The 21,718-nt window shown below is 41.2% G+C and overlaps 1 protein-coding gene across 1 annotated transcript in view; it reads left to right on the forward strand.

Moving 5' to 3' along the window:
* The window catches only part of si:dkey-215k6.1 (transmembrane protein 132C), a 165,473-nt gene that overhangs the window by 108,630 nt on the left and 35,125 nt on the right, over nucleotides 1–21,718 (forward strand). Inside the window, exon 4 of the mRNA XM_036527031.1 lies at nucleotides 14,693–14,879. Coding sequence (XP_036382924.1) covers nucleotides 14,693–14,879 — 187 coding nt within the window. The remainder of the gene's footprint in view (nucleotides 1–14,692; nucleotides 14,880–21,718) is intronic.

Here is a 21,718-nt window from a genome sequence, read left to right on the forward strand (position 1 = left end):
GTGAGTCAATTTCCTGTCAACGGCTGGAGAAAAGCTAATTGTATTTAAACTAAGGAAATCGCAAGCACAAACTCGATTATGATATCGGTCTTGACTCTGTTCCCAACACTGCCGTATATTTATACAGAAGTTATTTTACTTTGTTGCCATCATTTGTTCTGCACACAGAGGGAGGGCCTTCATCAGCTTTGCCTTGTTGAGCTTCTTTCACTTGGAGCACCATTTTAATGAATATAGGATTTCTGGATAGGTGTCTCAACATTCCTTATTAGGGGACCCTAATTATTATTAGGGGTCTGTCCATCTGCATCCTGTTTCAGCAGATTCACAGTCAAACGAGTAAGCCCAATAAGTGTAGGATTGTAGTTAGTGTCAATACCTTTACCAAAGTATTACCCATTTTCTTCAAAATATCTGAATTACAGTTCCCACTTTTCTTCATATCCTCATTGATTTTTCATGGGTGGGAGGAAATATTGAAATACATTTACATAGAGTCCCATTAACAAATCAATCAGGTGAGTTTTCATCTCTCAAATGTGGCAGGCTGGCTCCTCCATGCTGTGTACAGGGACGTTTGACATGTATGCTTTTCAACAGTCCTTCCTTCACACTCACCTTCTGGCCTTGCACGCCCACCTGATAGATAACCACGTCCTGCCCCATTCTGGTCCAGCCCACTGCAGTATACTTCAGCCTCCTCTCCTCTTCTTACGTGGGAAAAAAAGAGGAGTATTTGATCCTGTGGCCCTAAATCGATATATTACAAAAGATAAAGTACATGTCAGTTCGGGACAGCTATTTTGTGTTTCTGGTGGGAGATTGGCAGGGGGGCGGAGGGATGTGGTGACAGATGTGTTTCCGTCACATATTCATTTCAACCCAGGGTTTTTTTTCCCTTTAACGCGCAACACTGCTGTTCTCATATTTTGAGCATGGTTATTACATGTTGCCTGTTTTTTTTTTTTTGGAGCGGGGTGGGTGAATTCATTCCTTTGCTTCATTTCAATAGCTTCCTTTGTTCAAATCTGAAAGTGGGACAGATCAGAATGGAAGGGTGTCTGGAAAGAAAATTGGGGGGAGGGGGTTGTGGTGAAAAACATTGCGAACCCAACAAAAGCCAGAGCCAGAGCCAGAGTTTTTTAGTGTTTAAAGAAAAGGCAGAGGAAGCCCAAGCACAGGTCCCTAAACTGATCGCTCTTCAAACTGTAATCTTTTGCTCATCTGCAGGCTTGTTTGATGACCTCTTGTGAACCCTCGAAACTTCCTTTCAAATAACTGTTTTACTACAAACCTCTCATATATCAGTGGATGACAGAAAATGAATGACTAATTGGAGCACATGCATGGCGTGCGGTAACTTTTGGTAAATTCGTAGGGGAAAAAGACAGATACACTTCTGAATTATCTTACAAATAATTTCAAAATAATGCACTGATGAACGCATTTAGCAGAGGTCTTTATCCTGCCACTCTGCAAATTGCCTTCACCCCTGGTGTGTTTTGTTTTATTCATTGCGCATTTACCTGCATTTTGTTTCCGCCACCAGCGGTATCACAATCAAGCTAAATACGATTTAATCAGAAGTTATTAAATAATGATGAGGTTGAAGGCTTCTTTACTGTTATTTTTGTCTTTAGTAGCACCATAACTTTTGGTTGGCGGGGCCTTTGTCAATGCTGAAAAGCAACCCTTAGAATGAGTAGGGGTACTCACTCTAAGTACCCCTACTACGGATGGACTAAATGTGATACACAATCTGCTGTAACCTGACCATTTTGTTGAATCTTTTCTGATTAAACTCGAAGCAGACAGCCACACTTGTGGTGTGATCAACAAAGTGCTTTGGCAAAGCATATTCCTGAGTGGCATGCATGTCACATGTTATGAGGTGATGCAGCGCTCAAGATGAAAAGCCTGCATGTCATAAGAGACCCATTTCCCTCCTGTAGTCAACCCTCTTCTCTTTTGCTCTTTGCTCATGTTTACCCGTGGTTCACCAAGGTGGCTGCTGCTTTTTGTTGGGCTCTGATTCGTTTGTTTGCTCTTCACAGCTCATGCCATGCATCCCCCCCCCTTCCTCCAAAAGGGCTGAGAGCATTTGCATGTATTTGCTTGAAGAGAGGGCCAGTGTTTGTTGGAGCGTGCTTCTTGTGGCACGGTCACAGTGGGGATGCCCAGGCCTGGACTTCTCCAGGGGTCTTTCAATTATTTACCACCAACACTTGGTGTTGTCAGGAGCGTCTGCTTTCCTCCCATGCTTCTAATGCCTAATGCTCTGCCTTTATTGGGTCATTCACACCCGGGTTCAGGCAGAGCTTGTCTTTTGACACACAGTCGAATGCAAGCATTATTTTGGCCGAGTACGGTTCAACATGATCACTAATCACCAGAATGAATGAAAAAAGTGTTGCAGTATTGCATATAGTAACACCTGGATTTAATTGTCAGTTGAAGTTCAGGATTGAGTGTGATTTCATCCACAGGACGATTTTGTGGAAGCAATGCTGCTCCTTTGATGAAAAACATCAGGGACTGTACGATTGACCTTGAGATGCATTTTAGGTACCTGTTGCATGATGTTACCGTATACCTTCCAGTTTTTTCCTTCTCTGTGAGTAACCAGAGGTCTTCAGACGCTCCATTAGATCAAGATGAAAGATTGATTATGCTGTTTACAAGCTACCTTGAAAGGGATCCATGAGGCGAGTGTGATTTGTTCATTCACTCGTGGAGGAGGAAGTGGTTTTCCATGTTTGAAGTTGTTTTTAGGGCCTGAAAGGGGAGTTTGTGTCGTGTAATGTCCTCTAATGTAAAGAGAAAAGTGACTGGTAACCAGCTGATCGCTTTGAGAGAAGTTGAAATGAATTCTCTGCTGTTTTTTTTTTTTTTCTCCCCAAGCAAACCAGGTGCTGGCTGAGAGCGTGAGGCTGCTTGTTTATGATCTCTGCTTGCTGTGACAGTGAACTTGAAGCCTCCACGTGGACAGTCAGCAGGTTTCTCATGCAGGCAGATGTCAGGAAGCCGAGCGTATCCAAGGGTTCTGGGAATTAGATGGACAGGAGCAGTTGATGCGCAGGAAGACACCTGTGTTGTACTGCAGAGACAGAGGCAGAAAGAAAGAGAAGGAGAAGGACAGAGAGTGATATATGGAGAGAGGGAGGGAGAGAGAGAGAGAGAGAGAGAGAGAGAGAGAGAGGTTACACTATATTGCACATTCCAGCTCTCTCATATGTTGTCAGCCCCCTCCCGGCGTTATGTCACGACTCACTTCTTATCGATCAACATTGTCCTTGCAAAAGTGCCAAAAATAGTCTTAAGTGGCTTACCTCTGAGGATGACGGCGAGTTTAAGTCACTGTTCCTTTCTGCCGTGTCATGTCCCTTAAATGCTATCAGAAGCGCATTTCACCTGAGACAGCTCGGTGCTTTCCCTCTTATTGGACTCCTGGAGTGGCATTAACTTAAGAGATATTTAAACCATTAGCTGCAGAGGAAAAGGTCTGTCATTTCATTGGATATTATAACACTGAAATAACTGAAAAGAGAGAACACTTAACCTGCAGTACACCACTTGCATTTCTGAATGTTTTAATACTGCTTGGTGAGCCTCTTTATTATATCTGATCTGTAATAGGGGATAGTAGTAGGGGATAGATCTGTCGGTCAGCGGTAAACTAATGACTTTGAAACACTAAATATAATGTCAAGAACCAGTGTGCCTAAGAGATTAATTTTACCATGACTTCAAGGAAGTATCGTTGACTTGCATATAAGACTGTATTCTCTCTTACCCCTCCTGGATCACGAGCCCAGCTTGGTGCCCATGCTGGCGTACACCAGGGGTTGTGCGATGATGCCATCTGATGTTCGAGGGTTGGTGTGCAGCAAAGAAAATAGAAGAAGCAACTCATTTTCATGTGCCCCAGACCTGGTAACAAGGTTGACACTGGAGCAGTTCAGCTCCCTTTATTTTTCTGTTTATTAATTGCATCTAGATAAAATGTGTTTGTTTCCTATAGTGAGGGAAAGCGACATGTTGGCCTCCGCAGTAGATTCGATGTGTTGTGAACACAGAGCACAAGGTTAAATCCTGATTTGGCAGGATCCCAGAGGATTGTCGTTTCCCCATGTGCTCAACACTTGATTTAATTGATGTGGGCATTGTGTGCATTGTTTCAGTGCACTCAAAAGCAGGGCTCCTGCCAATGTTGCTTTGTTTCTTATGTTGTGATTACTTGACATTATGTATTGCCTGTTAACATAAGCTTACAGAGACGGCCCTAAATCTCTCCATCCGATAACGTGTTTTCATTTGACAAAGAGACCAATTTGTGGATCACGGCTCTAATGGGCTGCATTGTCTCATTGGCAGAGAAGAAACGTATTTGCCAGAGAACAGAGGTCAGGGGACACCAATCAGTGTCCAATAAACCATGCAGATTATTTAAAAAATGCTGCGGTAGCCAAATCAAATTAGGCTCCTTGCCAGTGCTCGGGGCTGGATGATGGTGTGCAGGAAGCCATTACCTGGGCTCTGGAAGCCGGGGTTGCGCAGGTGGAGGGCATTGTTTCTTACTTTGGGCCCACGCTCTGCATGTAGGTGTGTGTGTGTGTGTGTGTGGTAATGTAACAATGTCTCTAATTGAGTTGCCTCATCAAGGGACTCACCTGCGCGTGTCGTGGCTCTGCCGGGAAATTACATCCTCTCACATCTCTATTTATTTCATCTAGGATGTTCTTTTTGCGGAAGAGAAAGCTCTGCAGTGGGGGTGCTCCTTTAAATCCTATTAAAATGTCTATGGTGGCATGCAATTTGTCATTTGCGCCCATGCTGGTCAGCTCTCAAGGACACTCGGAGGGTGTGCGCCTTCGGAGTCCCCTCTCGGCTCTCGCACAACACGCTACGAGCGGTAATTAATAGAAAGGGACCGTCACTGGGGACACATCACCAAGCGCTGAGTGTGTGATAGCTTTAAGGAGGGTTTTCATTTGGGCCGGGGTGTGTTCCTCCCAGTATCCCAGAGGGCGGCGAGGAAAGGCTGATTGGAGATGCGTGGTGGGGGGGGTTGTACAATCCTCCGCACAGTCGCTCTGACAGACAGAAGCTCAGGCATGCCTTAAAGTGGCCTCAGCGTGGCCTTTGCGGTTCACCTCCCAAAGCTGTCGAGGGTTTGGTGTGTGAGGGGGCAGTGATGTGGCTCTCATTCGGTTACATGGTCTGTGCTCAGCAGAAGGGTCCATCCCCCCCACCCCCACTGCCCACACCAGGGTCCATTCTCACAGCTGCATGTCACCTGGCAACTTTGGCTAACATTCGCTAATCCCTTCCCCTAACAGCATACTCATGCACAGGCTGGGAGTAGGTTGTTTTGATTAGACATTGCACAACATGATTTAACACAACACATCCTTGGCTGTTATCAGAAAGGGATGAACTGAATGTGCTACACCCTCTGTAAAATATAGGCCTCTGCTATAAATTATGCAACAAGCACTGTACCACTGAATTAATTAACAATTAGTATTAGTTGTAAAAAATGTAGAAAAGTAATGTGAGGCAAAAAGGAAAAAAAAAAACAGGGACTGGAGTCTTTCAGAGCAGTTTTTCTATGAAGTGGTGTAAAATTTCAGAATGTACTGAAAATGACACAAAGGTCTAGTCCCTCTGAAGAGATTGGCAGAACCTGGAAGTGTTGCCTGGGCTTGCAAAGTTGTGTTTGCTCAGGGCAAAAGGGTCTTAAGCGGAGCTGGCGGGCCGGGTGCCGTGACGCAGTGCTCAGTCGTGAAGGTTGGGCTTGGTGACAGCTCCGTGTCTCTGATCACGCTCGGTTGCTCAAGGACCCACCCCGCCGCCGCTTGACGGCTGTCTGAAATCCCGCCGCGCCATGCTCCCCGAGTCGTCGCTGTGTCAAGTTTTACCTGAGGCTTCTGGTAGGAATGACGGCTCTCCTCTATACAGCGCAAGTACAAGAAGTTCCTCAAGTCCCCCACCTAGCCACCCACCCCCCCTCCCTCACCCTTCCTCTGTCACTCAACCCCCCTCCCCTGTGGGATTTCCTCTGTGAATTTCAGGTGGGGCCACGTCCTTTCAAATCCCTGGAGTATCCGGCTGTGTTGCACGGCTAGAGGAGATAACGTTGCCTCTTCTGTTACTCCATATTCTCTGATAGAATACCAGGGAGTGCTACCTTTTGGGGTCACTGTCTTATCATTGTGGAAAAGAATTGTTCGTTTGAACAAGATTCTTTTCCATTTGTTGCTATTGTTCAGACTTTGGGTGTTCCGTATTCAAACACTGTCTGTTGAGTTTGCCATTTTTTAAAGTAATATATTTGATCTAAAAGAATTTCCTCCTGTATAAAATGTCACCAGTCTTAGCAGATGTGGCCTACTTGTAACTTGAAATAAATTGAATGTCATTCTTTATAACATTATTGTTATTCTATTACACAACATTGCCTTTAGAAACAATCGGGTTGCTATAAATATATTCGTACATGCCTGTCTGTGTGTGTACATGCCTTTGGGTGTGTGGATATGTGTGTGTTATAAAGAATGGGATACAGAGGAAAACAGGACCCTGTCAGTGTATCACTCAAAACAGCAGGGCTGTTAGGTGCTCTCAGTGATAAGAGGTGGAACCCTGGAAAGGTGAAAATGGCTGTTCATTATATACTTAGCAGCATGCTGAACTTGAGTGGGGCTGAAAATACAATTCTGCGGGGTGGAACATTGCTTTGGCTCATTATCCTCTAGGAGAGAGAGTCCTAATCTTGACACAGAGGTGTTAAATGTTGCCTTGACAGGGCTGTGTGTGCCTGATGCAAATATGAGAAATCACAACTTTACAACATAGACTTTGGTACAAAGTGGGTATTGCAAACCCCTGTACTGTCATTGTCCCTCTTTTGCTGGGATTGTTATGAAAAATGTACTGTGTAGTAACTCCCAGGTTAAAAAACACTCCACAACAGAGGTGTCTTTTTCAATTGAGCTTTGTTAAATGTGGAAGTCATCTGAAATAAAGGTGAGTGACTTGAAATTTTACACCTTCTCCTCTTTGGCATTAGTGGTGCCCCAGTGACTAAGCTGGCCTACCTGGAGAAATGGATAGTAACAGTCCCCCACAGAGAAGGGCCCATTGCCCAGATGCCTGCTGTGTGGTCCTGTTAGGCTGTCTGTCTCAGTGCTCAGCGGTAATGGCCAAGCTCGGAGACAGTATCTGATTAGTTTGCTTGCCTGACACTCTCTCAAGTGTAACCCTTAATTAAGCCATAATACTGCCCTAATTTATGTTGTGTAATGGTAGAAAATTGTTTTGGCGTAACAGCATACCGAACAGTGTGTGAAATACTTTTCTTGCTGTTGCCTTCAAAATTGCTGCCTGGAAAATGTAGTTTCCTCAATTTCACAAAATGTTCTGCAAGACTTCAAAAGACATTACTCAACCCCTTATCACATTCCTCCTGATGCACACGTAAACATGTTCCTTCTCTCTCTGCAACAACTAACGCTTTTAAAGTCTGTCTTTATAGCTTTATAATCAATAGATTGACAAAGAGTATGAATGCAATTCACATTGAAATGCAAAACGAAATTTGAGAGTCATCAGCTGTATTTCTTTACAAACATATACGTATGCATATGTAATATACAGTTAATAATAATCTGTTCATAATAATCTGTTTCCAAAGCACCATGATCAGAAAGACCAGAGATTTTGTTTGGTGGACAAGAGATGAAATATATGTAATATATGTAATATATGTATTATATATGTGATTACATGTTTACAATATGTATACTATTATACACTATATATATATATATATATATATATATATATATATATATATATATATATATATATATATATGGTGATTTTGGTGTAGAAGCCACATTTGAGTTGCATATTTTTGGTCATTTTTATTTGTACTTTAGCAAAACAATAAAGAGTTATTTGCGAAATGTATGCCATACGAAAGTTGGTTACCTCACATGTTGTTGTCACTTCACAGATGAAAATGAATGGCTCCAATGATTCTGCTATTCATGTCTCTGTGTCCAAAGTACAGTCAAACATTGTCAGAAAAGGAACTCTGTGGAACCATTATACACTAATGGGCTACACAACGTAAAAGAATTTTTTGCTTCAAAATAGCCATATTTAAACTTGCAAAAGGCAGGGAAATGGGGGTATCTTGCACCATAGCAATACAGCAAAGAGCAAAAAAATCCATCTCACCTGAATGTAACAATGTTCCTTGAAATTGTTTGTTGTCTCTTAAAGTACAATTTAGATGACAGAAAATTGTTCAGTGAAATGAATGTAAGCGTCCAATGAGCTCCGACTCTGAAATTATCCTTTTTTCCTGCTTTGAAAAAGGATGCACCTGAGGGTTGTTCCAACAGGAATCTTGGAGCAGATAATAAGGAACTGTTACTAATGTCCAGACTGACAATGGGGAGTCAGACATTTTTTTCTTAAAAAAGTTTTAGAGCTCCAACGCCCCCTTCTTCCTAAACCAGGCGTGAAAGACTCACTAACTTGAGGGGGGTAGCTAGCATATGCTTGTTTTTGTTTTGGCCGAACCCCTATGTAATTAGTTGGTCTAATTATCGAATTAGCAGGATATTGTTATGTAATTAAGGCTTCCAGATTTTTAGGAATTTAGTAACCCACATATTTCCCAAGCTCAGAGTGCATTTTAGTGTTTGGTGTTAATCTTTTTTTTTTTTCTTCACTAACACAAGAACATGCAGAATTTGTGGATAATTAGCTTTGTCGAGCCATTAAGACAGAAGGTTGGAAGGAAAAATGCCCACAGTCCTTCAGGGACTGGAGTCTGACACCCCTGCTCTAAGTGTTGCCCTCCAGCATCCAGTTTAATGAATTCCCCAACAGGACAAGAAAGAAGGCCGGTTAACACAGTTCTTCTGAGGACTCGGCTTGTCTTGCTTAGTCCACTGTGAGATGAGGTCAGACTAGACCTTTATCCAATCGGTAGTCTCCCGTGTGTCTGTCTTCACTGCCTCTAACCAAGGGGGAGGAATGGGGGAAATGAGGGCCTCCTCTCTCTTGAGAGGGCAACTTCAATAAAAGCTGACAATTGCAAGTCACACCTGAGAAATCCACCTCACCTGAATAAACCTGTCAAATTGAGGCCTTGCTTTTTAGGCCTCAGTAATTATGACTGTCCCCCACCCAACCCCCAATCATTTTAGCACCGGTTTTTGGTTCCTCTTGGAAAAATGGCTTTCTCTGCAAAGGTTAAACACCCTGTGCAACCAGCAGCCTTGGAATCCATCTCCAGGTTATATTCCTCCTGACACAAAATAAATACTGTGCCTTCTGTTTGGTGGTGGCGAATGGCCGAAATCAATGGTGTCTAATTAATTCAGCTGCGAAGGAGAAATCTGCCCTCCTGAATATGTTTAACACTCTTGACAAATTATTACTGAGGCGGTGGAGATGTGGGCCTGAATTGTATCGAAAGATTAGTCACATGCCGCCAATACTTCACCTCATGCACTGTAAGGAGCTGCAAATGTGTGTTTGGCACCAAATCAAAGTAAAGTCAAAAAATAGAGTGGCACCTCTCTGCCTTAAGCATTTTTGTGTGAATGACAAAACTCTCAGTGAATATAAACCTCTTATCCAAATATGTGAAGCATTCTATCACAATCATTTGGAAGTCCCACTGGCAAATTAGTGGATAATGGCCATTTTTGTCAAGTAGCACTTTACCCATTTTGGGACTTTTAATGATTTTGCTAGAAAAACATGTTTTCTACTATAATTCCTTACATTTTAATATGAAAATCATACTTAATAAATACTAAAAACTTTCAGAATGCTGGGCATTTTTGTATTGTCTGGAAGCTTGGAATATACATTCATGGTTCCCCATCACCATAATTTCAATTAATCTAACCACAACCAGGATGACAGCAGTTTACAAGATATAATCTTGCTGTGAAAGGTGTATCACCCATTGGAAATACTATATAAATGTATGCCAGCTTGCATCAGATTGAATTTTTGTCATTCCTCATGTGAGATAAGGTAAATGAAGCAGTTAGCTAATTAGTTAGTAGCTTAACAGAAATGTCACAGGAATACAAAGTTTCTACCACTGTAAATACACAGAGTATCTCAATCGAGCATAGATAAATGGTGACAGGTAATTGACGAGAAGGAGAGTGTAACTGTAGCCTTAACTTTGGAGGCATTTTTCTCAAAACCACTGTTCTGTAACTGTTGGTGCAATTCACTTAAGTTTTGGAGTTGAGAAATAAAATTGGTGTTGTTAGAAAGCTGAGTTTCTTCTCTTTCCAACTGTATGGAAAACTTGAAATATGTATTAGGGGTCCAAAGCAAATGAATATGACACCTTTACATTCTGTTAGTACAGTATCTGTGTATCGTTCAGGACAGTCTTGATCCTTGTGTGGTGTTTATGTATACCTCAAGACACACATCCCAATTAAGAGATACCATTTGCATAGTGCAAATGTACAACCACAAATGTCACAAGATGGAAAGGGTTCGTAAAGTTCTGATTGTGAAACGTTTTGCCACTGGTCCTTCTGTCGGGAAAAGAAACCAACATACTGCAATGATCTCCGTATGTCAGATGATGCTTGTATGTCATTGATAATGGTTTTCACTCTTCAGCACTACTGCATGCTTTGTGCTGGTGTTCATATATGTCTGAAGTACATAAAACATACATAAAACAAACATACACAGCCTAAGCTAATAGCTGCAAGTCCTTTTACTTGAACAACAATCCAGTTTATTATCTGACTCTACTGCTCATATCTAATTATCAGACAGCGTTGTTTGAATTGTCCACCTCAGTAAATAAAATAAGGTCATTCCCAATTCAGATTAGAACACCAGGCCTCAGACTTTTACCAGCTATTCCTGTCTGAGACACTGGTTATGCATCTTCAGTTGCCTCAGTTTCTACTAATCGCAAAAGCCTGATCTGGCATTGCATTGCCTCATGAATACAGACCCTGGAATGATATTCCATAGTCACTTGAATTGAGCCAAATAGCCTTGTACTTCTAAAGCCTCCTGTCTTGCATGCATTAAGTGCTTAATCCAATGATTCACCCTGCTTAGGCTATAACTTCACATCTCAGTACCTATTCCAATCAGGCATGCTATTATCTGTCCCTTAATACTAAATAACTTTTCTAAATCTGCCCTGGCAAGGTAATCTTCTTAGTCCACATTACTGCCCCTAATTTGTTTTCTTCTCCATCGGCTGTTGAACAAGGTTGGTCGTGGTCTGATGGATGTTTTGATCCATGCTCTGTGAATTAGTACGCAGCTAATTTCCCCTGTAGAGGGACCAAAGGAGGGCCTGCTAAATCAAGGGTGGACTGACACAAATACAGTGGTGTTTCTGTTAACAGGAACCTAGCTGAGGGTCAAGGCTGAGGACACTGCTATTGGTGGAGAGAGTTTCTGAACTCTCGTTAGCCTCCCCCTTTACGTCCTTTTTATACAACTCTTATACACAGACGCTAATAGCTAGTGCTCTTGTGGAAATGGCACACTCAAATCTATTTAGGCATTTGAATGTCACTAATGTGTATGCCATAAAGTGCACATAGGCTGGGAGAACATCTTTAATAAGGAGAGGGTGAGACAAAGGTGTGTCTGTGTGGCTTATCAGGATGCCTGCCACATTGCCCTTGAAACAGCCTTTGCCCCCTACACAGTTCATGATTACTTACTTTTTGTGTCATGGCTCAAAATGTATGCGACTATAAACCTAGCGAGAAGGGTTATGCATGACAGTCTGACCACTGAAGAGGTTCCATTGTCATCTAGTAGCCCACATGTGGATAGCATGCCAAGAACTTGTGCATGGCCAGAAGCATAAACATACTGAGTAATGCATTAGAATCTCAATTGATATTCACTTTCCATCCTAATTCTCTCTGTATTTACTGACCATTTTTAGAAATTACATCCATAGATTGTTGTCTGGAATTCTAAATGATGCCATGCCAATGTATGAAATGAAGAATGAATTTCTGGAAAAAGGCAGCAAAGTTCATTCATGCAAATAATGCTAAATAATGCAACATGACACTTACATCCCTTGACTAGCTGTATGGAGTGATGCATGTGAAGGGTACTACAGGTATTAGGAAGTCTGTACTTGTCAAGAAACTCCTGATTAGATTGCTCATGCCTGGCATTGTTAAAAGAAATTTCAGAAATGTGCTGGAATTAGCCAATATGATGTAGTAAATCTGAGGACACTAAGAAAACTAATCTTTCCACATGATCATATACTATTAAATGGTTGTAAAAAAAAAAGACGTAAATACTCATGTATATATCTTTGGGTTTGTATTTGAAGTTTAATTTGAAATTATGGATAAAACTTATGTCAGTAACCGTACAGTTTCAACACGCGGACATGGAATGATCCGTAGTTAATCATCTTTTTTGTCATAAAATAATCTAATCCACGTCTCTCAGTGATCAATCAAGCAAATGTAGATGTAAATGTTGCCTAATACAGGTTTCACTAAAGGTGGCAAAACTTAGGAAGACTGAAAGTTTGCCTCTTGTTGAGTGAGGTGCAGTGTTCAGTTTGATAGAGTTAGAAGTGCATTTCATCGAATTGTAATGAGAGGTTTTGTGAAGCTGGCTTCCCATTTACAGAGGACACAGATCAGTATAACAATTGCAGAGCTACTGATTGTTTGGCAAACTTGACTAAGCATTCACTGATACATGTTTTATCCATGAATATGAACAAAATATGAAACAAAGCAAAAAGATGTGCTAAAACAAACAATTACAGTATGTCAGATTTGCTTTAAAAGTAGCTTTAATGTGGTGGATATTTAGGACTATGTAAATACTCTGAAATACTCTGAGCTGAGTGCCACTCCACTCCCTAAAACAAATGGCTACACCCCTGTCACACCTACACAATGCAAGTACTAAGGATCAGCACATTGGAAAACAGTACCTTCAGAGCAGCTCTCGTTTTCCCCAAGATAACAACGTGGTGTGTTCTGTGTTAGGTAACCGCACCTGCTTTTACATGCTCTAAAGAGGGCCAAAAGTGTTAAACTCATATATCCTCACAATCCATTTTTTCCACCTGCTCCTTCCTTACCCCTCTCCCTCTACCAAGTAGTAAAGTGGCATCTATTTATTTATATATTTGGGATGAAATTAGTTTGGAAGAGGGCAGGTCAGGAGCTGTGACATCCATCAAACAGCCAATTGAGGAGTTGTAATGAAACCTGTTTTTGAGGTTATAAAACCCCACCATCTGGGATTTGCTGGAGGCTGTCTGGGGCAAAGGTCAGTCCTGTGACAATTGCAGGGGTCAAGGATTTGGTACAGTGTGCTTATATATCACGGTTGAATACAAGACTAGAGTTTGAACATCTGCAATTGAAACCCTTTCCCATAGCACTTACAGGTTTTTTTTTTCTCAAACTCACCTTACACGTGTATATGTACAAGCATGCTTAAAGACACAGGCACACAGTGAAATCAGAACTGTTTGGATGATCCTCTCTTCTTTACCCTATACAGTGTATGCTTATCCTTGTTCTTTTGTTATGGCAATATGGCGTGAGGCTTCACTGTTAAGATGATGACGCATAGATTTATCTTGGCACCGAATCTACCTCTGAGTTACCCTGTCTGTCCTTGTCATCTGCCTTCAGGATATTAAAAACTGGAATAGAAATTTTCTGAAACTGAACAGTGACACAACGGAACCCATTGCCCCCTAAGTGACCTTGTTCAAAATTACAGACCTCAACATGACTGCTTTAGTTGCTCCCTGTTACGTAAATTGCTTTTCTTCTTATGTAACATTTTGAGACTTAGACCCTTGTTTTCACACACAGACACCACAGCTCCTGTCGGTGCCCATATCACATCCCAGCTTGATGATTCGAATTAAGTCTTATTCAAATTGCTGCAATTTTGGACAGACTCTCTAATAAACTGAGGCACACATAGAATTCTGCTTCAGGAATTCTTATCTGGACCCAAATCCCAGGCGCGTTTCATTTGAAACCCCGTTCATGCACTGTCGGTTATCTGTTCAATTTAGAGTCCGGTACAGTGGTACTGCTGAAGACATCCAAATCTCTTTACGGCCTTGCTTCACGCTGCCACACCGATCTTCCTCCAGTTTACACTCCCACCCTAGCGCACCTCCAGTGCTGGCAAATTAATCATCCCCACAACTGAGGTCTGCACCACTTACAATCGTGCTCTCAGCTATGCTGAACCCAAATTAAAGGATATCCTAGTATGAACCTTTAGCCTGTGACTGCCACCAAAAGCAACTTAAAAGCTGTTCTTTTAAAACTGGCCAATATCTAGTGGGGTCACTGTTTTACTGTTCTCATGGTGCTGCTGTGCTGCTTGTTGTTACTGTTGCAGTTTTTTGCCTTTTATCTTTGAAGACAATACATTTCTTTCAAAAATGCCTAATATATTATTAAAGTTTTTATAATTAAAGCATTTGTTATCATAATTCTTCTTCTTCCTCTTTTCCTTAATCTGATTGTTATTGTTATTGTGAATATGATTAGATTTTCTTTTTTGCTGTGCATCTCCTTTGCTGGTTGTTACACCCCTGGGTCTAATTCTTTTTCCCTTTTCTGTATGTTCTGTCTAGATTGGAGGGCTCCTTCTACGAGGTCATGCTAGTAGAGTTTAAGGTAGACAACTTCATCAACCTCCAGTCCACCCAGTCGGTGCGGTGGCAGATTGAGTACCCGGGATCAGCAGGGGCACTGGCAGAGGTGACCTCCGCTATCTACGTTATTCAAAGGGAACTGCAGGGCATTGTCCCACTGGCAGAGGTAAGAGGAGCTTTTTTCAGCCTGTTTTCACCGTGGGTGTATTTATACAGTGGAAAACCTTTCAGAAATGAGTAGACTGTAAAGTTCACATTCTGGGATTATGGTACTTTGAATTAGACATTTATAGAAGATGAAAAAAAGAAAACAAATTAACACACATATACAGGATGACTGCTACCACTACTGCTGGTAGGAATTATATGATACACAACTGACAATTTTGGAAAAAAAAAATAAATCACTGCTAGGGGTGATGTCTGATTTAGAATATATTTATTTGTTACATGTTATATAAACATAATAATATTTGCTTTTCGAATTTGGGTTTCTTGGAAACATGGATCAAGCTACTGTACATGGGTACTCTGGGAACCCATCACCAAACTTGTTGGTTTTCTTAGCAGTTTCTGTTCTGATCAGCTGCTGTTGACAGAATGTGTATTTCTGCGTATATCTCCATACAGCATATGTGTATTTAGTTTGGGTGATGTGGAAATTAATTTCATTTACAAAGAATAGAAATACTGTCTATCCAAAGGTAGTCTTTGTGTCATTGTTAGTGAGCACATGTACATGTATATACACCTGTGAGTCCAACTGCTGAATGCTTGTGTAGAAAATATATGCAGGTGCTGTATTCACATGTACATTTGCATACATTGGGCCAGAGTCACTGTTCATGCATAACAACAATTTTGTGCATTTGATGTGCATGCAGTCAATTTGACAAAAATTTTGGAATCAACTAAGAATCCAGACCACGTGCACCTGATACACAAACACACATTATTTTTAGTAAGAAGACATGCATTTTGCCTTTCTTTCAAATTGTGCAGCTATCAGATTTGTATGAGAACAAAATGCCCTTTCACAGTTGGAATACGTAAACACTTTTCAATTTCCAATAGATAAATAAAAATACTAGGTATTGTAATCTCAGGTGGTTTATAATTATTTGCCAAATTGTAATTGTAAATCTGTCTATACTGTCAGTGACAGCTGTTATGTGCAGAAAAAGCATTTGATGTTGCATCTATAGTGTAACACTTAACTCTGAGTTTACCATGGGTGTGTTGGTTTAGGGAAACAAAAGTAAAGCTACAGATGGTTATAATCTGGAACTAACAAAATACCACCAAATAAAAATAAAGCAAATGCAGAGTTCTGTAAAAAATGTGTTTTTATTTCAGAAAAAGTGCCTGAGTGCAGGAGGTGAAGTGCAAATTAGAAACCATTTTGGTCAAGAGACCTTTATCAGTGCTACTTTTTTGTCCTTAGTTATGTGCTGAAACCCTGGCTGATGACATTTCTGGTAAACCCATAGACAACAGAAAGTCAGAATATCCTTATATAGGATTACTGGGATCTTTATTTATGCTAATTACAGATAATGTGCATGAGCATCTAATTTAAGAATGACTTGCATTCATCAATATATGAACAAGGGTAAGAAGGAAAATGGGTATTTCCACAGGTTCCATGAATCAGATGTGACTTTTTCATACATTTTTTTTCTACTTTTTCATACTTTTTCCAAGAATAAAATACGCTCATATTCTCATGAATATTTTGATGGATTAGGCCCATTGTGTTTTCCTGACTCCTAAAATGCCCAGATTTTGGCAAATGTATCATGTATTATGTCTACAGTCGTAAAGCAATTCCCACAAAGTGAGAGCATAATATAATCACAAAGTGGAACATATTGCAACCACACAAATATATATGTTCATGAAAGTTTAGCACTTTTTTATTTTTGAGGGCTCTGTAGCACAATGAAGAACCCTAGAAATGGTTTGTGTTGATATTATTTTTGATTTGGAAAGTCCAATGAGTACAGTAAGCTGCTAACCAACACCCTGAAATACCCTGTAGACCAACTCCCTGTGTGGTGATTCTTGTTCTAAATGTCAGAGATGCTCATCAATGAATTCTTATCCCAGAGCCCATGAGCACTGTCTCTGCCCTCGGTAGTCCCAAATAAGTGGCCACATTCTTAATTGTACTTAATCAGTGCTCCTCCGCTCTCCCGTCCCTAACCTCATTAAAGGTCAGGCTACGTGTCTCCCTGGTGCTCCACGCAGCGCCGTGGGTCCGTGACACCGCCATTAATCAGAACTGACATGCCACAATGCCCCAGCAAATGGACCCAGTGAGGGTGGATGCAGGGGTTTCTCTCAGGTCCTGTGCAGGGGAGGCCAAGTAGTCCCTTCGTGTACAGCACCCTGTCGCTCAGCCCCTACTGGGTAGGGTGGTGATAAGGGAATTGGACATCTCACTGCAAGGCTGTAGATTGGGATCCCAGATGCTTCACACTTCTCAGTGTAGCCTCAAGTGAGATGCTTAATCAGAATTGTTTTAAAATGGGCATACTCACATACATGGCTTGAAGTTGAATGAAATTTCCCTTTTGTTCTTAGAGGTATCACCTAGGTGGGATTCTTTTTTTATCTTTGGAAGATTGCCATGTACAAAACATAATCATACTTGAATTTTATCATGACCAGTGGCCACAGAATATCTTACTTAGATAGGTGGTAGCACAGGATATTCCTAGAGCATAGGTGAACTAAATGCAGAAAGTGAACAGACTGCCGTGGTGAACAGTGTCTAACCATGTATTGTTTATTTAATAATGTTTTGGAGTGTGTGAAGTCAGTCTGTGCTGAAGTAAGTGTTTGTGTGTGTGTTCCTGAGGGTGTGTGTGGGGGGCGTACAACAGCTTCAGCCAAGAAGCATCTCATTTATCATATGGATATCATGCCCTGAGGTGATGTGGTCAGAGATCATGGTGCTTTTGCGTGCCCCAATGAGCTTTCTCAATTGAGACATTTACCTCTGGATCCAGTAAAAATTGTCATCAACAACGCTGACTAAAAACAAGCGCAAATATTTGCTTTTTTGACCATTACTGAGCTCATCAAACTGTACTTCAGAACAAAAATTAGCGCACATGTGCAAATGTCGATTGAATCCAAATTGATGTCACAGTCATATTCCGAATGTAACCAAGCATGTTAAAACACAGAATCTAAATGTCCATGCCGCTCAATGCTTTGTGTCAGAGATTAATAAATACCCATCTAAAAATACAGGTGAGGGAATTTGACATTTTAGACATGCCTGTTTGATTTTACATTTCTTATAGTTAAAGTACTTAGTCTGACTTTTTATGTCTGAGTTGTGCTCAATCATAGATTTGTCAGGTATGTCACAATATAATGGCACAAATCTGCTGATATCAAAGTCTTGAATGAATTGTGGTTGACAGAGGAGAGTGTACACACTGCTGACTACTCCAAGAAATGCATTGTAATGGAAATGAATGTCAGAGCTTATTTTTTTCCACTTCCCATTAGTCAGTCATTTCCAAGGCACCATGGGAAACTGCATATTCAGTGAAAAGGTTAGAGAGACACAAAAATACAGAGCATTCAATTGTAAATCCTGCTGGTTAAATTTTCTACTTTCTCCCCATTGGCATTTCATTGAAATACCTGCAAATGTTCAGGTTTGGAGGGGTTAAGAGACTGCTTGCAGGTAGGTCCTGAGCTAAGAGTTCAAATAATGACAATATGAAAAGAAAGCACTCCTTTTTGTCAGTTTCCCTTATTGTCCTAGATTATCCCTCCTTGCCAATTTTCAGTGCAGGGCTCATTGCCTCTTCTTGACGAAGATGCCAAAAAAAGGTGTTTGACGCAACTGAAGTGCAAAGAACTGATGGAAACAAATGTGGGAAGAGGGCCCAGAGCCACAGTCGAGTCAGAAAGACTGAAAGACTTCTAGCTCCAGGATTTCTGACTCGATTATGTGGGTCATCAGAAAGGTCTGGCCCTCGCCATACAGTTCAATTGATTCCATCTGATAACATTCCTCTTTCTGGAGACCTTTCTTATCCTTGGATGACTTCTAATCCGTTTGTGCCCCTGTAAAGTTTTACCACGGTGCCCCAAGGCTGATGAGGGGTGAAGCAGGGAGCTACAGGCAAGCAGCCCAGGCGAAGCGCCGTGGGGGAAAAGGGAAATGTTCCAAGACAAGCTGTGATGAGCATTGAACTCCGTGAATGACCAAGAATTACAAGTGACTGAATGGTACCAGAGCACTGAGTACAGTCTGATACCAGTGAAGCATCATTTGATTTATTATAATTTTTGTTTGGAACTTGAGGAACAAAGGAATTGCTTGTGTTAGAAATGAGGACCACAACGTTTATGTCTTTTGAGCACGCCTGGAGAAGGATCCAAAATTTTCTCCTCCACATTGCGTAGAGGAATGTTGTGTTTGCACAGGAAGTCTCAAAAAATGTGTGAGTAAAACGTCAGCATTTGGGCAGTGTATTCGTCAGTGTTTGGGCAGTGTTCCAGAGCTCTTTGGATTGATAAGGTATCAGCAGCACAAAGCTCTAAGCATTCTACTTTAGTTTCCCCCTCCCTTTAAAGTTACTGAATATACCCAATAACTCCTGGCTAGTATCTCTTCCTGTTAGGTCGTGGTGAAGGTGCTGCACTGACACCGCGATAGGGAAGGTATCTCAGGCTGGTGTCGGGAAGGCTTGAAGTCAGGATGTTTGGTGTTAAATAAGTTGAGGTGCATAGCCGCAGGCGCACACAAGATGAAAGGCAGCCTGGTAATGTGTCTGCAGCATTCTCACTGTTTATCTCAGATATGCGCTTGTAGAGGCAAACAGAGAAACAAATCTCAGGCACTCTCACAGAGGGTAGAATGAGACAGTCCTGTTTCACAGAGAGATGGAATGAGTCTGATCTCACAGAGAGAGAATGAGTCTGCTCTCACAGAGAGAGACAATGAGTGCTGTCTCACAGAGAGACGGAACAAGTCCAGTCTTACAAGAAGAGAGAATTAGTCCCGTCGCACAGAGAGAGTGAGTATCAGTGGTGTCTCATAGAGGGACAGAATGATGCATAAGTCCCATCTGTCTTAGTGGTAGAATGAGTACTGTCTCACAGCTACTAAGGAGACCCACAATGTTGCTGTACTGTACTTTTTTCTTCATAGGTGCCTTTTTCAGATATTAGGAAGCATTATCAAGTGGTGCTGAGCATACTCCTTATAGGCCACATTATGCATTTCGAATCAAAGGTTAACAAACATATTTTATGATATTTTTAAATCTGTTACTTTTTCCCACAAACTTTTTGAGAAAGAAATGAAGAGTTGTTGTTTCCATATCAGCTCACATGATTTGGCCTTTGTGAATCTAGCAGCGCTGTAGCAAGCTCTTTGGAAAATATGGATTATTACATGCAATTTGCTTCACACTGTAGAGGCTCACATTTTTATAAATGGGAAAAAGTATAAAGGGCTATTTTTCCTCTTTGGTAACTTTGGCTTCAAAGGCCTTGGAAAATTGCAGCATTGCTGTTGTTTCTTTATCTGCAAACTATGGCTATTACTCCACTGTGGGCTTGTTATGTGAATAAAATGGACTCTCGTCTTTTTTTTCCCCACAATGACTGTGGAGTCTGTTTTTCTCGTTTGCGTTTGTTTTTCCCCAGAAGATTACTGTGTGGTTTCGCTCACTGCTCCTTATACTAAACAGTCCCTGCGGATGCAACAGCAGCACAGAGCACCAGCGCATAATTAATTCTTAATTGGAACACTTGTTTGTATTTGTTGTTTGCTGATTTTGATGAGTTGTGACTCACCCAGTGGGCAATATGGTACTCAAATGAGTGGAACTCTCCACTGTACAGTTTAACAGTTGCCCCTCCTTCATTTGTTTTTCTGGGAAAGTCGGCTCTGCCATGATTGTCTGGGAGATGTGGTGTTAAAAAGACAGCAGCACATTGACGCCAGTCTGGCTGGAGCAAGACAAAAAAAAACCCATTACTTTTTTGACACCTCTGAGTTTTATAGTGATGTTGTTTTGTAATGCACCTCATTTGGTTTTCCAATCCAATTTGAAAGTCTTGAAAAAAATGATGACGGATACTTTTGTCCGAGGTGCTGCCTAGAATTAATTAATTCTGTTTCGTTAATATTTCATGCACAGAACCTTCCTTGAAGAGCAGCACTTTTATTAGTTTTGGAGAACTGTGACCTTGCTTTGGATGGATTAAAGAGTATGGGCCATCTATTTTTCAAACATGGGAAAAACAACAATGACCCATTTCGAATAATTCACCTCTGCATAGATCAATGAAACAGCTGCTGTGTTATCCATATAAATTAGATTTGTTTTAAGGGAGATATGGTGACTAGTGTACTATATCAATCAAGTCTCAGGCAGCAGCAGGAAGACCTGGGTATGCATAACTAAGGGGATACATGGCGCAATGTTTGTATTAATCCTTTCAGATTTAAGTTTTTTTAGATGTTCCCCCAGCATTTTCATTAAGGAGACGATTAGTGTGAGAAAAGGGTAAAGTCAATCAGTTATGCAGCTGAAAAGTAGTTTGTGACAACAGAACTTAAGACACCAACTCTTCACCAGTTTAGATGAGGCCCGATTTCAACCCTTGTGCAATGCTGTTTAACATATTTGTATGCCCCAATTCACTTTGCACTGTGCATGTGTCAGAATGATGTGTTTTTCTTTAAAGTTGTCGTGTCTCTATATGTATGCACAGGTACTGTATCACCTTGCAGCCTAACAGCAGTCCTATCAGGCTAGTGAAGTCAGGCAAGTGATATTCTTAGCAGTTGAATGTCCGTCCTGTTGCCCAACCTGACCTACTTTTTAAAGGAAATGAACTTTATCACACCTTCTTTTTTAGAAGAGTGTCCAGTTGGTATGCCTTTTTACTTATTGAAAATTGCAAAAGTAATCCCTCCCGCATGTGTTGTCCGTGAGAAACTGCAGATTTTGTATATAATTG

The sequence above is a fragment of the Megalops cyprinoides genome, chromosome 4, assembly GCF_013368585.1.
Source record: "Megalops cyprinoides isolate fMegCyp1 chromosome 4, fMegCyp1.pri, whole genome shotgun sequence".
Lineage (NCBI taxonomy): Eukaryota > Metazoa > Chordata > Actinopteri > Elopiformes > Megalopidae > Megalops > Megalops cyprinoides.